This window comes from Periophthalmus magnuspinnatus, chromosome 12 (assembly GCF_009829125.3).
Source record: "Periophthalmus magnuspinnatus isolate fPerMag1 chromosome 12, fPerMag1.2.pri, whole genome shotgun sequence".
In the NCBI taxonomy this organism is placed as follows: Eukaryota; Metazoa; Chordata; class Actinopteri; order Gobiiformes; family Gobiidae; genus Periophthalmus; species Periophthalmus magnuspinnatus.
The window spans coordinates 14,135,104-14,156,795 of record NC_047137.1 but is presented as its reverse complement, the minus strand read 5'-3'; the positions used below and the strand labels follow the sequence as shown (position 1 = coordinate 14,156,795).

Sequence of the window (21,692 nt, the reverse complement as noted above, 5' to 3'; positions counted from 1 at the left end):
CATGCGCAGTACAGTACGCACAGGCATCAGCGGTAAAACTACTTATTTAACTAAAACATAGTTAACATTATATTTAAGGTTCTAATACATTTTCTTGCCTGTTTTTTTATTTTAAAGTTTCACACTTTAAAACAAATATGGTATACTGTATGTAAAGGTTATTTATTTTACTTTATTTATAAATGAAGGTTTAAAGTGTCAGAACAATGCCTTTCTTATGCATAAATTATCCCTGAACATTTGATGGATATCTCATTGTGATGAGGTATTCAATTTTACAACTTCCTGTATTTTTGGCTTTTTCCCCCTCTTTTTTTCCACAAACTGCCACTTAAGTTATGTAAAACTACGATAAATATTTACCGCTATCCCACCAGACCAAGTTTGAATTAGAAAAACATGAAAACCAAATCACAAGCTTTTAGAAAAAAGTTTTATTTGAAAATATTACATTCAATGACTGTACAATATGAACAAAAAAAGCAAACATGCACCATGAATTCAACTGAACACAGGAGTAGCTGAAAAATAATACAAGCGATTACATTTTAAAATTGCATAAAGCTTTGTATAATGGCACCATGCAAGAGTCACACAGGAGTAACTGTATGACTTGATAATACGTTCTGAAAAGTACACCCTTAACTGTAGGCCTAATACCATTGGCCTATACTGGTAGATAGTTGTATGCCTATGTATTTTATTTAAATGCATGCTTGCAACCGGAGTAGGGTGACCAGACGTCCCTTTTTACCCAGGACATTCCCAGTTTTGAACCCTGTGTCCCCTGTCCCAGCAAATCTATTCAAAACCAGTGATTTGTCCCAGTTTTATACAAGAAATGTCCCATGTGTCCCTATATTTTGGCCAATTGATCCCTGCTAAATGATAAAGAGGAGAATATGTTGTCATTTGTTTAGCTAAAATACAGAAAACCGTGCTTGAAAATGACCGTAAGGCACAAAATGTACCAACAGAAGTCCCTCAGATTATGACTGGTACAAGTGAACAGACAATGGCCAATGTTACGCACTCTTTTCAGTTTTATTTATACCAATCATCCCAACCCAGGTTTTAATTTTGAAAACCTGGTCACCCTAACCTGGAGACTAAATGGAAAAGCAGTGTTCTATAACCGAGTATGGGATCACTCTACTTCACCTCCCTCCACATGCACTATGCTTGTTTCATACAGCAACTGGTCAGATAAGCCTATAGCTAAAGTGCATATGACAGGTAGGTACGCATTTCTCTAAAACATAGCTAACATTATATTTACGACAAAAAAACAAGCTTATTTTTTATTTTTATTTTGATGAAGTTTATCATTTTACTTCCTGGTTCGACCCGGACAACAGGTATGGCAAATGTAGAGGTAAAAGGCTCTGTGCACAGTAGCATCTGGCAACCTCACTGTTAGCGTCGCTACTTCCTGTCCAATTTCATGAGTTTTTTTGTCACGCTAAAATGAATAAATATTTAAAGATGAGGCAGTGGACAGGGAGCTGCAGGTGGATGTCACTGACAACATGTTAAACACTAAAATTTTACACTGGCGACACTATGTTTAGAAAGAGAGATACGCTAATGCTAATTCTGAGACAGTATTCTACATATAAAAATAACTGAGTGGTCCATCCATCCATTTTCTTCCACTTATCTGGGGCCAGGTCACAGGGGCGGCTGTCTAAGCAGGGACTCCCAGACTTCCCTCACCCCAGACACTTCCTCTACCTCCTCCAGGCCAGCCGAGAGACATAGTCCCTCCAGCATGTCCCGGGTCTTCCGCAGGGCCTCCTTCCACCGGGACAAGCCCAGAACACCTCCCCACCTCCGAAGCAGACACCCGAGCCACCCCAGCTAGCGCTTCTCGACGTGGAGGAGCAGCGACTCTACTCCGAGCTCCTCCTGTAATTGGGTAGTCTTTATTTTAATCAATTTGAATTTTAATAGATTGTTTATTTTATGTTGTCTAATTTCAATAAAAGTGACAGTTAGCTTTGAGTCACAGTGAACTAGCTAGCATGCTACTGTGCACAGAGCATATTCCATTTAAAAAATATGCTTTACGTCCTGTATTTTTGCATTTCACAACTATTTTCCACAAACTAACACTTAAATCAGGGGTGTCAAACTCATTGTCACAGAGGGCCACATCAACAAAATGGTCGCTCTCAAAGGGCCAGATGTAACTGTAAAATGTCACTAAATGTAGCCAAATGTAATCTAAAATAAATGCAACTACTTTTTAATCTTGTTAATTAGCTGTTTCTATATTTATTACTTATTCAACTTACAAATATTGCATATGGATTTGCATAAACATGAAAAAATGTCTGTGTAACTGTATCTAATGATAAACTGAGATTTTAAGTCATACATTTTAATTTACTTTACTATGTTGCCACATAAAATGACATGGCGGGCCGCATTTGGCCCACGGGCCTCGAGTTTGACACATGTGACTTAAATTATGTAAATCTATGATAAATATTTTGCACAGCTACTATCCCACCAAACTAAGTCAGAAATAGAAAAACAGTAAAAGCCGTCACATGCACTTTAAGCTCATTCAAAAAGTTACACCTCACATGTTTTTTTCATTACAAAAGCTCAAGGTTTTTCCTGTTAAACACGTCCGGGTTTGAAAACGTAACGCAATTGGAATACCGAGAAATACCAAACAAAGAACCATTATGATGAGTAATCTTCATGTACGCATTTTCTGTGAGACCAATAGCAGCAACTCAAGGTTTCATATATAACACTCTAAAATGTACTCTCTCAGTCATGCGTCATATATTGCATTAGTATTGTCTGGACACTAATATTTTAAACTCCATTTCGATACTAAGGAATAGACTCGATACTCAACACTGATCCTGATGTCACAATGATAATAAAAACATAACTCTTCATTTATACAACAGAATGTCATTTTCAACATTAAATCATAGTACTTTCTTTTATATATTCCCATGTGGCCTTATATCTGTGTAATCCCTCAGTCGTCCAGTAGGTTCCATAGTGGTCCATGGGCGTGTACTAGTCTATGTGTCTTATACTTATAAAGTTATTCAGGAAAGGATCGTTTCTGTCCCGTGAATGTGACTTTTAGCATCGACACTTGTTCAAATGAGTGTCTAGTTTCGATGCTAGTTTTAATATCGATTAGTGTCTGATTTTTGACTGTTGGTGGTTTTTAGATTTTAGAGTTTGATGATGATTTTCCCTATTGATTATTACACTGTTTTTGTAATACCCAAAAGGCAAATTCCCAAATATTGAATGTGATTGTTTCTAGTGATTGGACCGTAGTACTCGCTAATTTACAACATGTGTCGTTTAACAATATTCATTTTACTTGCACTGATGTTAACTGAAATCAAACAATATGGGTTTGAACTGTGGACTGAAGTATAAAACAGGTTTTAAATAAGATATGATTTAGATTGTCACATTTTTGTGTCTAACTTTTGAAAATATTTAATCTCATTTCCTTTAAATCACCTTAACTTCAAATTATTGATCAGATGTTATGTTCAGACAGTTACTCATTAAGTTACTTGTACCTGGGTAGTAGTTTCCCAAACCTTTTTTACTCTTATTTGAGTAATTTCTTGGACCACTACTTTCTACTTCTACTTGTTATTTTGAAGTAATGTTACTCTTACTTGAGCACAATTTTACTGTATCTACCCACCTCTGGCAATACAATACAAAAATATACAGGCAAAGTACATCAAAATTGTGTACTTTTGTTCTGATTATCAAGCAGCATGTGAAGAATATTGGCACTTCACTATTTAACCGAAAAATAACATATATATAATGTTAGAAACTGTATGTTATGTGTGATAGATGCATGTAGTGATGTGCTGTTTTAGTGAGCAGTTTAAGGAAATAATACTGCTTAAAAATACTAGCTGGTGTTAGAATACTGTTAGTGGGTCACAGACTTTAGCTGTTTAGAATCCACTCTGAAGTCAAAGACAAAACAGGAAAACGCTTTTTTGATTTGTTTTGGGGGGATTTGTCAGTGTATCCTCAGAATTGGATTGTTCTGTCTCCTGCACCAAGGACAGAGCAGAGCCAGAAGTGAGAAGCATCTTTAAAAACACTGTTTAAGATCAAATAGTGAAAAATGTATGAGAATAAAATATGACTTAAGGGACAATATGTAAGAATTAGACTTTGAATTTCATAAACATGGCCTGTCTCTGTCTCCAGATTAGACAGATATGAGTGAATTCTGGAGGTTCTGAGATTTCACTTGAGGTCTGTCCATAAACTGAATGAGAAAAACTTGTAATTTTCCTCTATCTGCAGGTTAAGGCTCTGGCAGCACAGTTTTTTTGTGATTGTAGAAGCTTTGTTAGAGTGCAGGCAACATATCCTCCCTTACTTGATCCTGTAACTGACAGTAAACATGAAAACCATAATACTTCTATGCATTTTAAAAGGAGCAAAAGCTGAAATATTAGTAAACAATGGAGCCGACGGGGCATTGCAGTACTGACTATCATTTCAGTAAGTAATAAAGTAAGTAAAAAAATAAAAATAAAGTGGGGCAGAAAGAGATGCTTGTCTGTACTACCAAGTAATTACACCACCAATATATGATGGGATCTGCCCCTGGTGCGTCTGAAATGACACAGTGAAGTGTGGACAACAAAAAGTACATTCACATTTGTAGGACATATTTAAATTCTTCAGGAAAAATGAGAGAATACTAAATAATTGTGTTTAGAGAAGGGACATTACCTTAATCTTCGAATTTTGCATAGCTCCAAAACAACAATTTCAAGATGATTTTCCAATGTATCTCCCACCTCTAAATAACTATTGCACTGTGGACTAGAATGTGTTCTCTTTAGGCTCCTCTTTGTCCCTTTTAATCACGGGAAAGCAATACTTCTCATATAAAAGTAGAATTCTATGATGACATTCCTCCGAACAGGTCCGGTGTCAGGTATCCCTCGGGCGTGGGCTTTGAGCTGAGAAGGTGGGGGGTCAGGAGGAGGCTGTTCTGTCTGTCCACCCCCTCCACCACAGTGTACGCCGGAGCGGGCAGTAGCAACATGGCTGCCGTCGGTGACTCCCGGCTTCTCTCGACGTCTGTGATCTTCCCTGCGTTGAGCTCTGACGTGTAACCAGTGGTATTGTTCTCTGGTTTGTGCTTTGAGTGGGTCTCCTCGTGTGAGTGCGTCTCCTCCTCGGGGGACAGGACGACGTTCCCGGAGAGCCTGACCTCGCTGACCTGGGTGTACATGGCCTGCTGCAGGGTGGGAGGTATTGTTGGGGTGGGGGGTTCCTCTTCGGGGGTTGCGTGGAAAGGCGAGCTCTCCGCGTCGCTGTGGAGGTCCGGGTCGCAGCAGCTGGCACGGCCCGAGTCGTTGTCGTGGAAGCCTGGACATGCAAAAGAATAGATACCAGCTTGGGTTCAGGTTTGATGTAAATGATTTAACTGGAGCTCTGAGGCAAGGGTTGCTCAATGTGAGATAGAAAATGGACTTATCTAGACATAAAAAAAAAACAACACATTTTGCACTATAATGTTGTTTATCACAGAATTGGGATCAACAAACTATATTAATATTGTATCTATATTATATTGTAGGTAACAATTTTTAAATGTAAAGTAAATTAGAGCCAGAAGTGCAGCTCATGATAACTTCCTCTTTGGAACACGGCGGCTAGCACGTTAGCTATGTCTATTTATATAAACAGTTAATGCTTCGATGTGTACAATGTGGACTCTGCCAGAACCCAGAAGTGAAGTTACACCTCCACAAGTTAAAGACATTGAGCTCCAAATGATGTTAAGTTGGAGTTGGCTGTAAAGACAGTGGTTGGTTGTTGTATTGATCAAGCCAATACTTCAGTGACAGGACTGGAGCTGACAGTTCTTGTGGTCGACTCAACACTGGTGAAAGAGGAACCATCTTTAAAAAAAGATGTTCCAGAAGCACCAGAGCCACAGAGCTCCAACTCAAAAATGCTAAACTCTTAATGGTCCAACCTGAGGACCTGATCTAGAGCTGTCAGTTCAACAGATTTTGAAATAGAGAGTCAACACGCACAACAGAGTCTGCGCAATAAATGTTACCATCACTGAGGTCCAAAAAGATCTGAAGGAAGAAGAGGAGGTCGAGGAGGTACCAGTCATCTGATCTTTTAGTTAATGGACCTCCCGGGCAAAGAGAGGCAGGATCTACAAGCACTAGAGCTTCTGCCTCAAGTTTATTCACACAAATTAAAAAATTGATTATTATATATAATGGATATTATATTTTTCCTTTCAAATATAAACTGTAGCCTGCCGATGGTTATATGTCAGAATGTATTTGAAGTCTTGCACAGAAATTCTTACAACTTTAGAGACAATTATCCTTCAAAATATAAATTGTACGACATTGAATCTGGCTGTGGTGAATGTCAGGACTAATAACAAACTAAACAAACTCAGGTACAATGAGAAACGTATTTTAACCTCCTAAAAAACAACAAAAATGTGTATTAAATCAGTAAAGTCACAGCATCCACTCCATGTATCTTCAGAGTAGGTTAGAGGCACAGAGGGACCTACCAGGAGAGTCGGGGGAGCGGTGCTGACGCGGTGATCCAGGTAACAGACAGTGGGTCAGGGGGTCAGCCGTCTCCTCCAGGTCCAGCTCGATGAACTCCACCCACGGGTCAGCGCTGTACAGCTCCGGCCTCAGCTCGGACGCACCCAAGATGGACGACAACTCGCGCAGCTTCCCCTTCTGAAAAGTACAATCAGATCATCGTTAAGGGACGATAAAGGTAGTACACTGAAGATTTTAGTAGATTTTATTAATCCACACTGAATCTTGAAATATCTTTAGGCCAATAATGTTTAATGCAGATGAGGGAGCTAAAATAAATGGAGAATTATTGCCGTTTTGTGTTCATTCAAGAAGTAAATGGGCTTAGTCAGTGATAGATGTCATTATTCCAGATGGGGACATTTTTCCTACTGATAACATTGTACTTTGCCATGAAATATCCAAAATGTAAATGTACAAAGGTTGAACCAAATCATTTCTATCTTTCTATCTCGCTGTAAAAGTCTGCCTCTCATCTGTATTAGGAAGAGCATCCAGGTTACAATCTTCACAAACCAAACATTTTAAGTTACTGCTATTATATTGTCATAGAAAGAATAAGGAATATTACCTTCAGCAACTCCGGATCAATCCCTCGAATTTTGGGGCCTGGAATGGGAGGTAACAGCAACACCATCAACCTGTTTAAACAAATATAAACAATATAAACTAAAGAGTAAATACACTATTAAAGAGGAGGTATTTTACTTCTATGGGGTATTAACTGCTAACACATAACACATTTAGATCAACATGTTACCTTTCATTGTTTTGAAAATGTTAAATATGCTGAAAACAACAACATGTTTTAAGCTCTGAGTCAAAAGTCACTGCCCCTTCAGAGTTAATGCGTTAATGAAACTACTGCACATCACATCAGGTTTTTAAAGCTGTAGTGTGTTGTTTTGTATCATGCTTTTGTATATTTATGGAGTATTTATGGAATTGTCTTGTGGAAAAGATCAGATAGGGCCTGGAAGAGATCGCTAAATTACTCAAACATGCATGGATGACATAAATATGAAATAATAAAACCTCTTCAAGCATGTTTTTGATGAGGAAACAACGTTGTTACTTAGTCGAAAGCTCCAGAAAGTCAGTTTTGCATAATACCCCCTCCCTAAGATCAGTCTGGAAATGAGTTAAATGTAGTTAAAGGTACATTAGGTAACTTTTATGGTGGAGGGTATGCCACCTGCTTAAATCTCCATGGAGATGTTATAGTTTTGCCTGGGATAATCCACAGTATGACACCAGCCCAAGTTATAGGTGAGATCTGTGAAAAGGGGAGTCCAAACACGGGAAGTGCAAATATCCAACATGTACTTTTCCTTCACTAAAAGTAGTCAGTGCATTTTATTTGATATTTGGTTAATTTTCAATATCTCCAGGAGGAATACATGTTTTTTTTTATACAATTTGAACCATCTCCATGTAAACAAGCAGGTGACAGATGCCACAGAAGTTACATATAGAGGAGGAAGATATATATCGAAAAATGGATAATGTCACAATTATTGTTTTGGAGATTTGCAAGATTAGAATATAGAGTCTACAAATAAAACTATTAAAAATGACAGCAAAAAGAGACCAACACATCTGGTGCAATCTCCCAAACAGGGGAATAAAGTGAGATTTCTGCACTTTCTGGCTCATTTTGTGGTAAATTTAGGTTTTGTACGATACTTGATCCTCAACCAAGACATTTACAGACAAGTTTTATCACATTACTGATACTTTGCAGCTGATGTCATCAACATTTCCAGGCATGCACTTTCTGAGCCTTTGTTAGACTTTAATCTGAGGTTTATTTTAACACAATCGGACCATAAAGAACTACAACAGGTGAGCTGCTTTTTACTGTGAAACGAGTCCGGATCAAATAACTTTACAGTCACAAGATAGATAGCATTAGCAAGCACCTTTTCAGTTTGTTGTTTAAATCCATTTGGTATTTTTTCTTGAGTTTTCCAACTAAAAACAGTTTTGCTAATGTGTCGCCATGGTAACTGATGAAATCCCGCCATGCACATACATATAGACCACTGCAAAATATCAAAATTGCTGAAATATCGTCTGAATGTCATTATGATTTAATTTTTGTCAATATTGCCCATCGTAAGTAATATAGTCGCCCATTAATCAAATCAAAAGCCAAAACTACTCAAATAACAACACCAAAAGGTTCATCTTGTGGATTTGAGCTCATTTGGAGGTGTTTTCTTGTACAGTGTGTCTTACTTTTGCTGCTGAGAGATGATGACGAGCATGAGGACGGCCACAACGCACAGGGCTCCGAAGATGAACAGAGCCGCCACCGGGAACCTGGACACTGTGCAAAGAGATGACATTTGATCAAGGTTCAATAGAAACATGAGAAATCGACTTAATCCAAAGTTTATCTACATAATTATTACACTTTTATTATTTTTTAATGTCATGTTTAAAAGCGCACAATGTAACGTTTCTTGTCTCCATTAAGATGTTATTGCTTTGCCTCAGATGTTCAATAGTATGACATTAAACTTCACTATGTTGCAAATTATTACTTGATGTTTTTATTGCTTGAAAATACCTTAATTCTTATTCTAAGTGACTTCCACTGACCTGTATTTTGGCCTGGTGGTATTTCTTGTGCGCGTTCTACTATATTGTTCCCTCCTCAAAAACAGAAGAAGATTTTAGACGTCATCCATGCACGTTTGAGTATTATCCTATTCGAACCCTCTTACGTTTAGCTGCAAGATTCTGTTTGATGCTCCGCCCACAAGTCTACGTCACCCATGCTCCCACACGACGACTCTCCATAAATACACAAAAACATGATACAAAACTGTACACAGCAACTTCACGAATCTGATGTGATGTGCAGTAGTTTCATTAGCGGGATGCGCTGTGTTGTGATGTGACTTAGCACAGAGAGCAAAGGGAGAGGAGACTCAGAGCATCAAAAAACGAAAGTGAAACTTATAAAACATGTTAATACGTTGTTTTCTTTTAAAATAGCAGTTATATGTTGGCAGATAATACCCCAAAGAAGTAAAATACCTCCTGTTTAATGCCATACTGTGGGACAGGCGAAGCAATAACATCTCCCTCCACCAGAAAAGTTACATAGTGCAGCTTTATTATGACAATTAGCCCTGTGCACAAAGGTAAATTCTGACAGATGAAGCAGTGGACAGAGAGCTGCAGGTGGAGGTCACTGAAAACATGTTAAAAACTTTACAAATGTGAGGAAAACTTCACTAGAGGACATTTCTGCTTTTACAAGGGTACTTTTTTGTTTGTCAGTTCTAATGCTAAGAGCCTAATAAATATTTAAAAAACACCACTAACTGAAATAATCTATGGCTAAAAATAACTGGGTCGTTTTTACAACAAATTTAATTCTGTTCTTATGTTACATTTAAAGTTCTAATAGACGTTAGCATTAGCCCCGACACACAAAGAAGTGCATTTTGTAAACACAGAAGAGTCCTCCGGTGAAGTTTTCCTCTGCATTTGTCGTGTTTAAGCATTTAACATGTTGTCTGTGACCTCCGCCTGTAGCTCTCTGTGCACTGTCTGATCTATATGTATTTCTTGACTTTAGCGGGACTCAGTATAAACCTCACAGACATCGCATTACCCCGGAAATGGTCGCACCCTCTGATTGAAACTAGCCAGGTACCGCTTTCACAGAGCCTCTTATGACTGGATTTAGATGAGTTTTATCAGTAAATTGTACGCTATTTTGACAGTCTGTGTGTACTTGGGTGGATTTGTCATTATTAATTTGGATGTATTCAAAGATACAAAAAAAAAAAACTGTAAAAATGGATCATGGTCAATGGTCATAAAGTGAAATAGAAGGCCTGTGTTTTGAATCTGTCAAATGTTATCTATGTTTCCTGAACATAAATAACACAGACTTGATGATTTAATGCTGAAAGTGACATTGTATTATATGTCCTTAGTCGCTCGTCTCACCTGTGGAGGGTTTGTAGATGTACATGGATTCACTGAAGTCTCCAAACGCCAACCCGGACATCTTACAGCGCAGCCGCACCTCGTACTGTATGCCCGTGTGGAGCCCAAACACAGAGCTGTGAGTGGTGTCCAGGAGGTCACTCTGAGAAAGAAGAAAGGGAACGACACTAAAGGTTACTCCAGAATATTTACAACAGAGGGGTTTTAACACAGCTGACATTTTAATAAAGTGATATTATTCTTTTAGTTGACTTTTTGGCTGCTATAAGAGGATGTAAATTGTTTCTCAGAGGTGATCTATATTACTCGAGTAGAAGTACAAAGTAGTGGTCCAAGAAATTACTGAAGTAAAAGTAGAAAAGTATTGGGAGAACTATTGCTTAGAGTACATATGTCAAACTCAGGCCCAGGGGTGAAATCTGGCCCGTGGTGTAATTATATTTGGCCCGTGAGATCATATCAAATGTGCATTAGAGCTGGCCCGCTGGTATATAGAGCATACACCACTAATACTACAAATCCCAGAATGCTTTACTAGTACACTGCTGTGGAGACCGGCAAGTGCCTTTACTGCTGACACTCAATAGCGACCAAGCTACTACTCACCTCGGCCAAATTAGTTGCTAAAGAGAGAGACATAATTTATTTTATTTATTTATGAATGAATACTACTCATGTGCCTTTTATTTTGAATGTAATTTCTCTCTATTGGTAATATCAAGCTTGAGTTGTTCCAGATTTTGTGTTTAAGTAAAACTAAAGTTTATTTCCATATGAAAATGTTAAATATTACATATCAGATGCAGTCAATTTTTCAATAAATACTGAGTTTGGCCTGTGAGTTTGTCTTAGTTTTTAATTTTGGCCCACTGTGAATTTGAGTTTGACACCCCTGGCTTAGAGTAACTTAACTGTCTGGACATAATATTTGATTTGTAATTTGAAATTTGAAAGACAAAACATTAAACAAAGCACAAATATGGTATGTTCAAAGGACAGACACAAAAATGAGAAAAACTACATTATATCTGAAGGTGCAAGAAACACAAATGTTCAAACCATTGCATCTTGTCAACATAAATCTTTTGTCACTTGTAGACTTATTTCAATTAAAGCACTACCCAAATGAGAATCGAGTGTGTGCTGTTAGAAAAGTACTCTGAAAAGAACAGTTTCTTAAAAAAGTTACTCAAGTAAATGTAAATGAGAAGATGTAATCCACCTCTGTTGTTTCATTTCATATCGACATTCAAGAGTTTATAGTCATTGTCATAGAGCATCAAACACTGCATTGTTTTCATGTGAAGTGCACAAAAGGTATAAGAGCCCATTCAGTTCCCCATAAATAACTGCAGTGTAAACATGAGCACAATAATGACACCAGTGCAGCACATGTGTAATAAACAGAAAGAGTCTTAGCAGCAGCATAAAGTGCATCACAGGGATAAACAGTTAGATAGGTAGAGTTTTTATGTCATTATGCAACAATGCAAAGTCCACTTCAGTGTTATTGTCCATGCGAGGGTGACAGAGAGGGGAGGGGGGCTGGTTGTTCTCGTCTATATGGACCTGTACCTTCTACTTGAGGAAAGCAGGAGGAAAAAGGGGATGAACAGGGTGGTGTCGGTCACGCAGGATGTTGTGCAGACAGAGAGGTGTAGATGGTACTGGTCTCTTTTCAGACAGAGACGTGTAGATGGTACTGGTCTCTCCTCAGACAGAGAGGTGTAGATGGTACTGGTCTCTCTGATGGAGGTAAGAGCCCCAGGTCTGTAGTCATTTACACAAGTGACATTGGACTATTTAGGGATGGTTAGGGTCTGTTGAAGCAGACTGGGGCCCAGGATGTGGACAGCGCAGAGGCAGAGGTTCCGGCTCCATCCGGTCCGGCTGCTTTCCTGATGTTGATGCTGCGGAGGGCACACCTCATGTCTGCTCAGGACTGGGGCAGAGTCAGTAGAGGGAAGAGGGGGCAGGACAAAGCGAGGTATAGTCCATGATGGCACTGATGCCCTCTCAGACGTACCTTGGGTTTGTCGCAGTGTCAAATCTGGCCTCAACATGTCTCTCTCTTGTGTTGTTGTTTAGCAGTATTGATGCCTTTTCTCTCCTGCAAGTGTTAGCTTAGCATTAGCGTCCGGTGGAATATACACAGCACAGATGTGAACAGCTGTAAATTGCCTAGAGGAAACGCCCGACACATTAACAGCAAGAGTTCCCCCTCTGGACTACACGGTTTATCCATGACGTTAGTGCACCAGGAGTTGTTAACATAGATGATAATCCCTCGCCGGCCGTCTTACCAGAGGTGATGTTCTCTGGCTCAGTAGTATCAGTTATGTCCGACTGTCCTGAAGTGCAATTGTGCCAAAACCATTGGATTACTCAAAATTATTCTTGTAAATGAGGACAGTGTGATTTTCCTGATAATATTTTAATATAAGCAACACAAAATACAATAGCTGAGTCTTGGACACTCACGGCCTTCCACAGATCGGAGTTTGTGTCGCGGTGCTGCAGCTCGTACTGTAATTTCATCCAGCCCGACTTGACGTCTGCAGACTCCGGGGGGCTCCACCTCACCACAGTGTCATAGTACTGCCCCGTCACACTGCTGTTCAGGACGTCCCACTTGAGGTTGTACGGGGGATCCGGACGCACTGCACGGGTTACAGTGACACAATAAATGCAAAGGCACATGATTCCTTCTTAAAGAGCCCGTATTACACTATTTCTGATCTATGTCATCATGCTGTTTCCTCCTCAAAAACATACCTGAAGTTGTGTTTAGTCTCTCAAACTGAAAACACTCTGTTCCACCTTGTGATGTCATTTGGTGAAACAGGAAGTGCTCCATTGTGTTTTTAAACTCCACACACCTTCACTAGAATCATCTGGATAATTTCAGCCCTGGAATTGCTTATTTGAACCAAACAAAAGGTAAAAGCTGTAGCTCTTAACTTGAAAACTACCACTACATGACATCATAAGGTGGAACAGAGCATTTTGAGCTTTGGAGATGTAACAGACTGTCACAATCCACATTATTCCTGCCCCATGTTTTGCCTCCTGTCCTGCTCTTCCCCTCCCTCACCTGCCAGAGGCAGAGCTGGGCTGAGCTCCTGGCTCCTCCCGCCTGCACCTGCAGCCCATCAGAGCAATCACCACCACCTGCCGTGGATAAGAGGAGCCAGGACCAGACACTCGGGGCCAGATCGTCTGCATGTCTACATCCTGCTCGGTGCCAGATTGTCTGGGTGGTACAGTCTTGTCTTGTCTCTGCACTCCATGTCCCCGGACCCTGCCCTGCACCTCGCCTACCACTCAAGGCCAGATCGTACGAGTGTCAACATCCTGCTTGCTGGACCGTCCCAGCTCCAGCGCTCCCGGCTCTGCTCCGACCCTGCATCCCAGCCCTGGTACTGTCTTGTCTTGTGTCTGCACTCCACGTTTCTGGACCCTGCCTTGCACCCTGCTCCTTGTCCTGGCTCTGATCACCTTGTCTATGTCCCTGCACTCCACGACCCCGGACCCTGGCTCGCACTTTGCTCCCTGCCACGGTGCTGCCCGCACCATCGTCTCCGCTGGCTCCACGTTCCGCCCCTGGATCCTGGCTCATAACTCTTCCCCGCTCATCGCCAGATCTACCCTCGTTACTGTACCATTTATCACTAACTGTAAATAAATTAGATTAAAAGAGAATCCTGACCTCTCTCGTAGACGGTGAACACAGTCTCGTCGTAGACCGTGCTCTGGTCTCTGGACCGGAGCTGGACCCTGTAGCTGGCCCAGACTGTGGTGTGGGCCTCACTGAAGAAGCACTCGTCCGGGCGTTTGGTGCTATACTCCGGGCACTCTGTCCAGTTCACCGTTGATGGCCTATGAGCAAAGCGTTACACACAGGCTCAGGGTCAGACATACATGGGGCATACGGGTCTACGTGTGTGTTTGTGTGCATTTATTTGTATGGTATGGTATGGGACAGTGCACAACAACACATTAACCAACACAAAGGTCAAAGAATAAATGCTATACAGTCCCTGACAAAAGTCTTGTCGCTTATCCATTTTGTAGAAAGAAAAGCTTATAACCTGACTTTAAATTAATCGATTGGTCTTAGAAATGTCTCATATGAAAGCTAAAACCCTCCCAATTTATGCTCAATATACTAAAATAAATTTGCTTCACTGAAGAAAGATTGATCATTTAATGAACACAGAAAGGTCAGATTTTGGCAAGACAAAAGTTTTGTCGCCTACAGAAAATTGAACAAATAATTTACTTCAAATACAAAAATATGTTGCATAACGTCAGTGAATTAAGTAGTGGTGCTGTGAGATCCATATTTAATATCTTGTATGACTTCCATGAGCTTGAAGGACTGCATCCATGCGGTTCGACAATGATTCATACAATTTGTTGATGAAGTCATCAGGAATAGCAAAGAATATAACCTGTAGTCCCTGAGCAAACTGGTGGAAATACTGGAAATTCAGATTAAATACATATAGATAAATGTGTGCATATGTGTGTAATCTCACTTGTTCAGGTAGAAGAGTCTGAGGGCCCCAGGTTCAGACAGGTTGTGGAGGGCCCCACTGCTCCAGCGGCACCGAAGCGTCTCCATGTTCGCTGAGAAACAGTCCACGATGTGAGGCAGGGCTGAGGGACACACGGCACAGTCAATACTTGTACTTTACTACAGGTTAAAAAGTACACTGCAGCCTGTGCGCTTATAGTTTTAAAAAAAAGGTACAAAAATCACAACTGAACCTGAGTTAGCAGTGTCTTAAACAAGTCATTCCCAACCCAAGAGATTCTCAGGGGTTCCGAGGGGTTCTTAGAAAAAAGGTCTAAACTAAATTATGAGAATTGTAATGAAGGGATGACATGTTGATTGCCACTATGAAGTATTTTATAACCATTACTCTTCTAAAACATCTTTATTTACCAGAAAAAAGTGTGATTTGTATTATACGATGATAGATTATCAGGTAGGAGAATAATGTTGTGGTCGCAAACGTATCCACACAAGAGAAAAAATGTTGAGGAATCACTGCCTTAACCTGCAGATAGAGGAATCATCCAAGTTTTTTCTCATTTTTAGTCTGCACTCGTCTTGAGAAAACACCAAATTAAAAACTTGACCATCATATCCCGAGTTTTTGTAATTAAGAATAATAATAGAGTTGCTACTGTGAGAGTAATATTTGAGTGTACTTTGTGTGTGGGGATACAGAGAGTAAACACATGTTCATGGAATTGAAAACAAATGGTTTCACTTTACACTTTTCACATCAAATACCACCTGAGATAAGAACTGCTTTTCCCAGTAGCAGAACTAAACCCGGATGATATGAGGACTACTTTAGGACTGAACCTAAGACTGAACCAGGTATAAAATGAGAATAAAGTAAATCATATGTGTAATAATGATTCACCCAAATGAGGACAAAAACATCGATTTGTCTCTAAATAAAACTGTACTATACTCAGACGACAGAAAGCCCCTCCAGACGCAGCCATTTTGAAAAACACTATTCTACTATATTCTGCTCCTGAATCAGAGTTTTGCCTGAAGAACCATCAGAATAACATCATCTTTGTCTAAATCTGCCCTGTTCCGCAGCCAGGCCATGACCCCATGTGTGTGGAATTCTCATAATGAGCGGCGGAACATTCTACTGCTTTCCCCATGTGTATTATTAAAGCTTTAACATGGTGTTTTGTATAGGCATTTCAAGCTACATCTCAGCTACTGTATGTCACATTTTATGCATGATTTTATGGAAGAGAAAGTTAAAACCAGACACATGTTTTATGCCATTGTGGATTGGAAGGTTGTAGCCACACTTCCATGGAAACAAGCATGATAAGAGTCAGGTTTGTGGAGATGCAAGCCCGCTCACAGTAAAGACACATGTTTTTCTACAACCACAATGAAAACACACGCCTTTATTTGACTATATTTTCAGGTAAAGAGTTACGTACCGTGGCTTTCTACAACGCAAACACAATTTACCTTATGTGATTATTGTTAGCAGGAGCGTTTCAAAACTTCGCCTGTTATTATCGCTGTTCTTTACCACGAGGTGACGTCTGGAGATAGTGTATCAGGTCCTAGATATGCAGGATTACTCAAACAAGCGTGAATGAAATGAAACACAAACGCCCAGGACTCAGTTACATTGACTTAAGCAGCTTTTTAAAGAAACTGCACTTTTCAGAGTACTTTCTAGCGGCATTCTCCTACTTGAGTAATATTTTTATCAAAGTAGCAGTAGTTTAACTTGAGTAAAAGTTGTGGTTACTCTTCCCACTGTGAGTAAATCTACAAGTGACAAATGCTTTATGTGAAATGATTTGATTTGTTTCTTGCAGCGCTCCTTCAGATATGATTTAGTTTCGTCTCATTTTTGTGCCCATCCTTTGAAAATACCTGCGTTTGTGCTTTATTTAATGTTTTGTCCTTCCCAATCGCACTAACTTCAAATCAGAAATCAGATGTCACGTCCCGACCGTTACTCTTTTAGTCACTCTGACATCGGTAGTACTTTAATTACCGGTACTATTTGAGCAAAACCTTTGTAAACTCCACCACCATCTGTTATTATGGGATTATTGTTAGCGTGAACGTTTCAAAACAATTCCAGTTATCCGTCGTTATCACCTTTCCGTGCCAACAGGTGATCTCAGGAGGCAGGAGGCGGCATTTCGGGTTTTAGGTACTCGGGATTAGTCAAACGAGCGTGACTGAAACTAAACACGGCTCCAGCCATGTTCTTAATGAGGACACAACATTAGGAGTAAAAGCTTTGGTGAGTCAGTAGAGCAAATTACTGAGCTGCTAAAAGCTCCCTCCTCCTCCTCCTCTTCCTCCACTCGCTCACGGACAGGCACTCAGAACAGCGCTCACCCCCCCCTCCTCCTCTTCAGCACACGGGGCAGCGGCAGGCAAACACGACTCGCTTTCCTGGAAGTCCTGCTAGTGCTGCGCTTCAGGCTAAAGGCACAGAGTTCACTTGTGTGTCCTGATCCTCACACAAACACGCATGCATTCACCCGCACGGCCAGTTTACAGGCTGTGCGGGGACAGTAACCTCAACCACAGCTACTACTAAACCTAACCCTGGGCTTAACCTAAACTATATAACCCGTATCGTAAAGGTATAGTGTGTAACTTTCTGGAAATGAGTCCATAGAAAGTTAAAACCATAGAACTGTGGAACATTCTCCATGCAGATGAATATGTTTGACTATGTTTGATGCGTTACAGTGGAAAATTACAGCCAAAGGAACAACATTTCTCTGGAAACAAGCAAAAAAAAGCCCCTCCTCCAGGACAAATAAGAGTCAGGTTTGTGGAGATGCAAGCCCGCTCAGACTCAGGGGGAACTCAATGAAACCAAAATGCAACCAAAATGAAATAAAAAAAACAAAACAAACAAGAACAAACTTTTATTTTGGTCTCTATTGTGGTTAGAAAGTTACATACTGTAGCTTTAAAGCAGACCTATGCTGTAAAGTTGACTTTTCAAAGCTTTTAATCATGTTATTGGTGTTTCTCCTTCTCTTTTTCCCTCTCAAAGTTATATCTGGAGTGATTTGTGATTGCACAATCTTTATTTGCGTATTTTCAAGCCTCTGCTGCTCCCCAAATTATGTAATGTAAATTTACTACAAACTCCTCCAAGCCTTTTCTTACCACAAACCCAAAAGAGAGCTGCGTAGTCACATTTTTTGCAGTTATCTCTTTGTATTAAAGTGTTGTGTTTAATGTTTAGGCAGCAGATTGACCAAAACAAAATATCGGACTGTGCTGGAGATTTAAGGCCCAAAGCCGATACAAAGTCCAAATATCGGCCCAGTATGTCTGTTTATGTCTGTTTATGTCTGTTTATGTCTGTTTATGTCTGTTTATGTCTGTCTTCTACCAAGTCAGAATGACAAAAACATAAAAATCTGCCATTTGCAGCATATATAACCCATATCTTAGGTACAGCGTGTAACTTTCTGGAGCTGGCACATCACCTGCATAATTACATGGAAATAGAAAGTTAAACCCATACTTTGGAACAGTCTCCATGGAGATAAGATACATTTTCAGCCATACTGTGGAATATTATAGTAAAAGGAACAACATTTACATGGAGACTCAGACAAGCATGTTTTCCAGCGCAATAAACACAAACAAATAATATATATAATATATTAAATATTAACTAGGACTGAAAAAGTTATCTATTAATCGAAACTAATTAAATAGGTAATGAATTAATCATCATTGGAATAATAGTGATCTGGTCTGTGGTCTGGTCTGACTCTCAAACATGCCTCGAACTGACAGAAGTGCTTTTATGGTTCATGGAAAACACATTTTGTCTGTAAGTGGACTCGATCAGGAGGACCTCAAGTAGCTTCACTTCAGCTTTATCTGAGTCACTTTTAGAAAACAGCAATTACAGAGGGCTTTTGAGGCCATAACGACAGATTCACCATGAGCCAAGTCGTAATATTAATAGTGATTTTACATTTTGTTCCTTTTAAAACAGAAATGTTGATCTAAAACAGCTTAAAGAGGGATTTTTGGAGCTTTCTACCAGGTTACAACATTATTCCCCCGTCAAAAACATGCCTGAAGAAGTTTTATGTGACATTTATGCAGGTTTGAGTAATCTATTGATCTCTCTCGGACCCTATTTTGAACCCTCTTATGGTTAGCTGTACTATTCTGTCCGCCCTCAAGCCTACGTCACCCATGCTCCCACACGACAATTCCCCATAAATATACAAAAACATGATCTAAAACTGTACACAGCAACTTGACAAACTTAATGTGACGTGTGCTCTAAAGGGGGAGTGACTTAGCATACGGAGCAAGGAGAGGGGAGAGTAAGAGCGTGATCAACAAAAGTTAATACATTGTTTTCGGTGAATGTAGCATTTTCAAAACAATAAAAGGTAACACGGTGGTCTAAATATGTTAAGTGTTAGCAGTTAATATGCCATAGAAGTAAAATACCACTTCCGCGTTTTCATACTGGCATTTCACAATAACAAGCAGCAGATTTTCATTTACATGTCTATGACCCTGAATCTGCTGCGGGCCAAGAAAGGGGGTAAGTGAAGTCTCAGATTTTTAAAGCATTGAAGCCTCAAATGTAAAAAAAAAAAATGCATTAATCGAAATATAACTCTGAAGAAGCTTACGATGAGGGAACAGCAACTAGCATGCTAACGCGCACTGATTCCCGGACAATAAAACACGTTATAATCAGACGCAGACAGTACACACGAGACTCGATCTGACGTCAAGAGCTGCTTCAACGATATATCCGTACTGCGGCAAGACAAATTTTGCACAAGCACATGGGAAAAATGCCAGGATTTTAACTTTAAACTGTGATCTACTCTTCCAGGACACAGACTTCAGTTCCCACAATGTGATACAGCTCACCTCCACACACACAAACACACACAGAGACACATCACATCAGCACATTCCAGATTCTTACACTGAATTCTGCAAACAACCCACTGTGTGAATCAGACAATAGTTTCATCACTTCAGGGCTCCATAACAAACACGGATTATTCTGAATTCAAGACATTTGGAGCAAGGCTGCAAGATGAATCAGAATCAAATCACAAATGATGAGTTTTAGATATCATCCATGCATGTTTGAGTCGTTTAGCAATCTCTCCAGGGCCCTATTCAAACTCTCTTTAAGGCTAAAAGTATGATTCTGTCCAAAGCTCGGCACACAAACCCACAGCAGTTTCCCATAAATACACAAAAACACGATACAAAACAATTCACTACAACCTGATATGAACTTTGAACAGAATCCTATTATTAAAACATAAGCCGTAAACGTAATCTCAGTTGCAGTACTTGTCAGAAATGTATAATAAATGTAATGTTTTGGGTGGACTACGTGACTTCAGACTGTTTCACTTTGAGTCTGGGCCTGTCATGATAACACATTTTGTATTAAGTATGATATATTGCTGAAGAAAATATAGACAATAAATGGTAATATTAAAAACCATTATACCAGTGACATGAAAACCCACAAAACTATTCTATAAAGTAAAGTATTGCTAAAGAACATGACCTGTAATGAATAAATTAAACACTTATTGAGTAGAAGAAGTTATTTATTTAATCTTCTACAGCTCAAATCTACACAAAAGTACACAAAATTACAAAAAGTTCCCCACTAGTCCAAAGAATAAGTTCCCACGATAAATATTAACCCCCAGCTCTCATATTTTGAAGTGGTATTTATGATTATCGTCTACAGGAGGGTGATCCATGTCATTGATGTTTCCTCGGAGTAGCTCCATGCTTCTGAGTGTGTGTGCGTGTATATGTGTGTGTGTATATGTGTGCGTGTGTGTGTGTGTAATTGTGGCTGTTGGCGCTGCTGCTGCTGAGAGAGCACTTCAGGGAAAGACTGCTCTGATATAAATAACCTGTTTACTCCTGACCACAGAGGCACAAACATCCACCTGATACTGCCACATACACACACACCCCTACATACATACACACACACATACACACAGATGGGCGTGATTGACAGGTGGATTAGCCAATCAGACACACTGTATCAAGAGAAATATGGCTGCGTGAAAAAAAGAAAGAAAAAAATATCACGGGGGACTGAAAAACGTAGCTGGTTTCTGCAATCAAAGAACAAAGCACTAAATGCTCTTCATCTGAGGCGAGAGAGATTTGGTTTTGTTCAAAATGATAGGACAGCATGTTTAAGCCTGGCTCGAGGTGTGTCAGACAGTGTGAGGACCAGACTGATATCCGTATATATAAAAATACAGACTTAGGTAAACGTGCATATTTTACACCAGGAGAACATGCACCTGCTGACTAAGCACTGAGGCACCGGGCCTGCCACAGTTTAAATGGTCGACAGAGAAACAGAGAATGACACAGAGCCACTGCATGAGGCCAACCCATATTTATTTCTCATAAATCATAAAGGTCTGTGAGCCTTTAATGCACCTGTACGTGCACCTGCACGTGCACATCCTGCTCTTGTCTCTGGGTAGGCCGTGGGTCTGGGTGAC

At 39.9% G+C, this 21,692-nt stretch overlaps 1 protein-coding gene across 1 annotated transcript in view; it reads right to left on the bottom strand.

Moving 5' to 3' along the window:
- Window positions 1–417: 417 nt before the first annotated feature.
- Window positions 418–21,692, bottom strand: part of LOC117379563 (growth hormone receptor-like) — a 30,797-nt gene continuing 9,522 nt past the window's right edge. The window contains exons 3-10 of the mRNA XM_033976278.2: window positions 15,143–15,263; window positions 14,311–14,480; window positions 13,083–13,261; window positions 10,602–10,743; window positions 8,871–8,961; window positions 7,201–7,270; window positions 6,590–6,767; window positions 418–5,409 (exon numbers count right to left, since the gene is read on the bottom strand). Coding sequence (XP_033832169.1) covers window positions 4,937–5,409; window positions 6,590–6,767; window positions 7,201–7,270; window positions 8,871–8,961; window positions 10,602–10,743; window positions 13,083–13,261; window positions 14,311–14,480; window positions 15,143–15,263 — 1,424 coding nt within the window. The 3' untranslated portion in view covers window positions 418–4,936. The remainder of the gene's footprint in view (window positions 5,410–6,589; window positions 6,768–7,200; window positions 7,271–8,870; window positions 8,962–10,601; window positions 10,744–13,082; window positions 13,262–14,310; window positions 14,481–15,142; window positions 15,264–21,692) is intronic.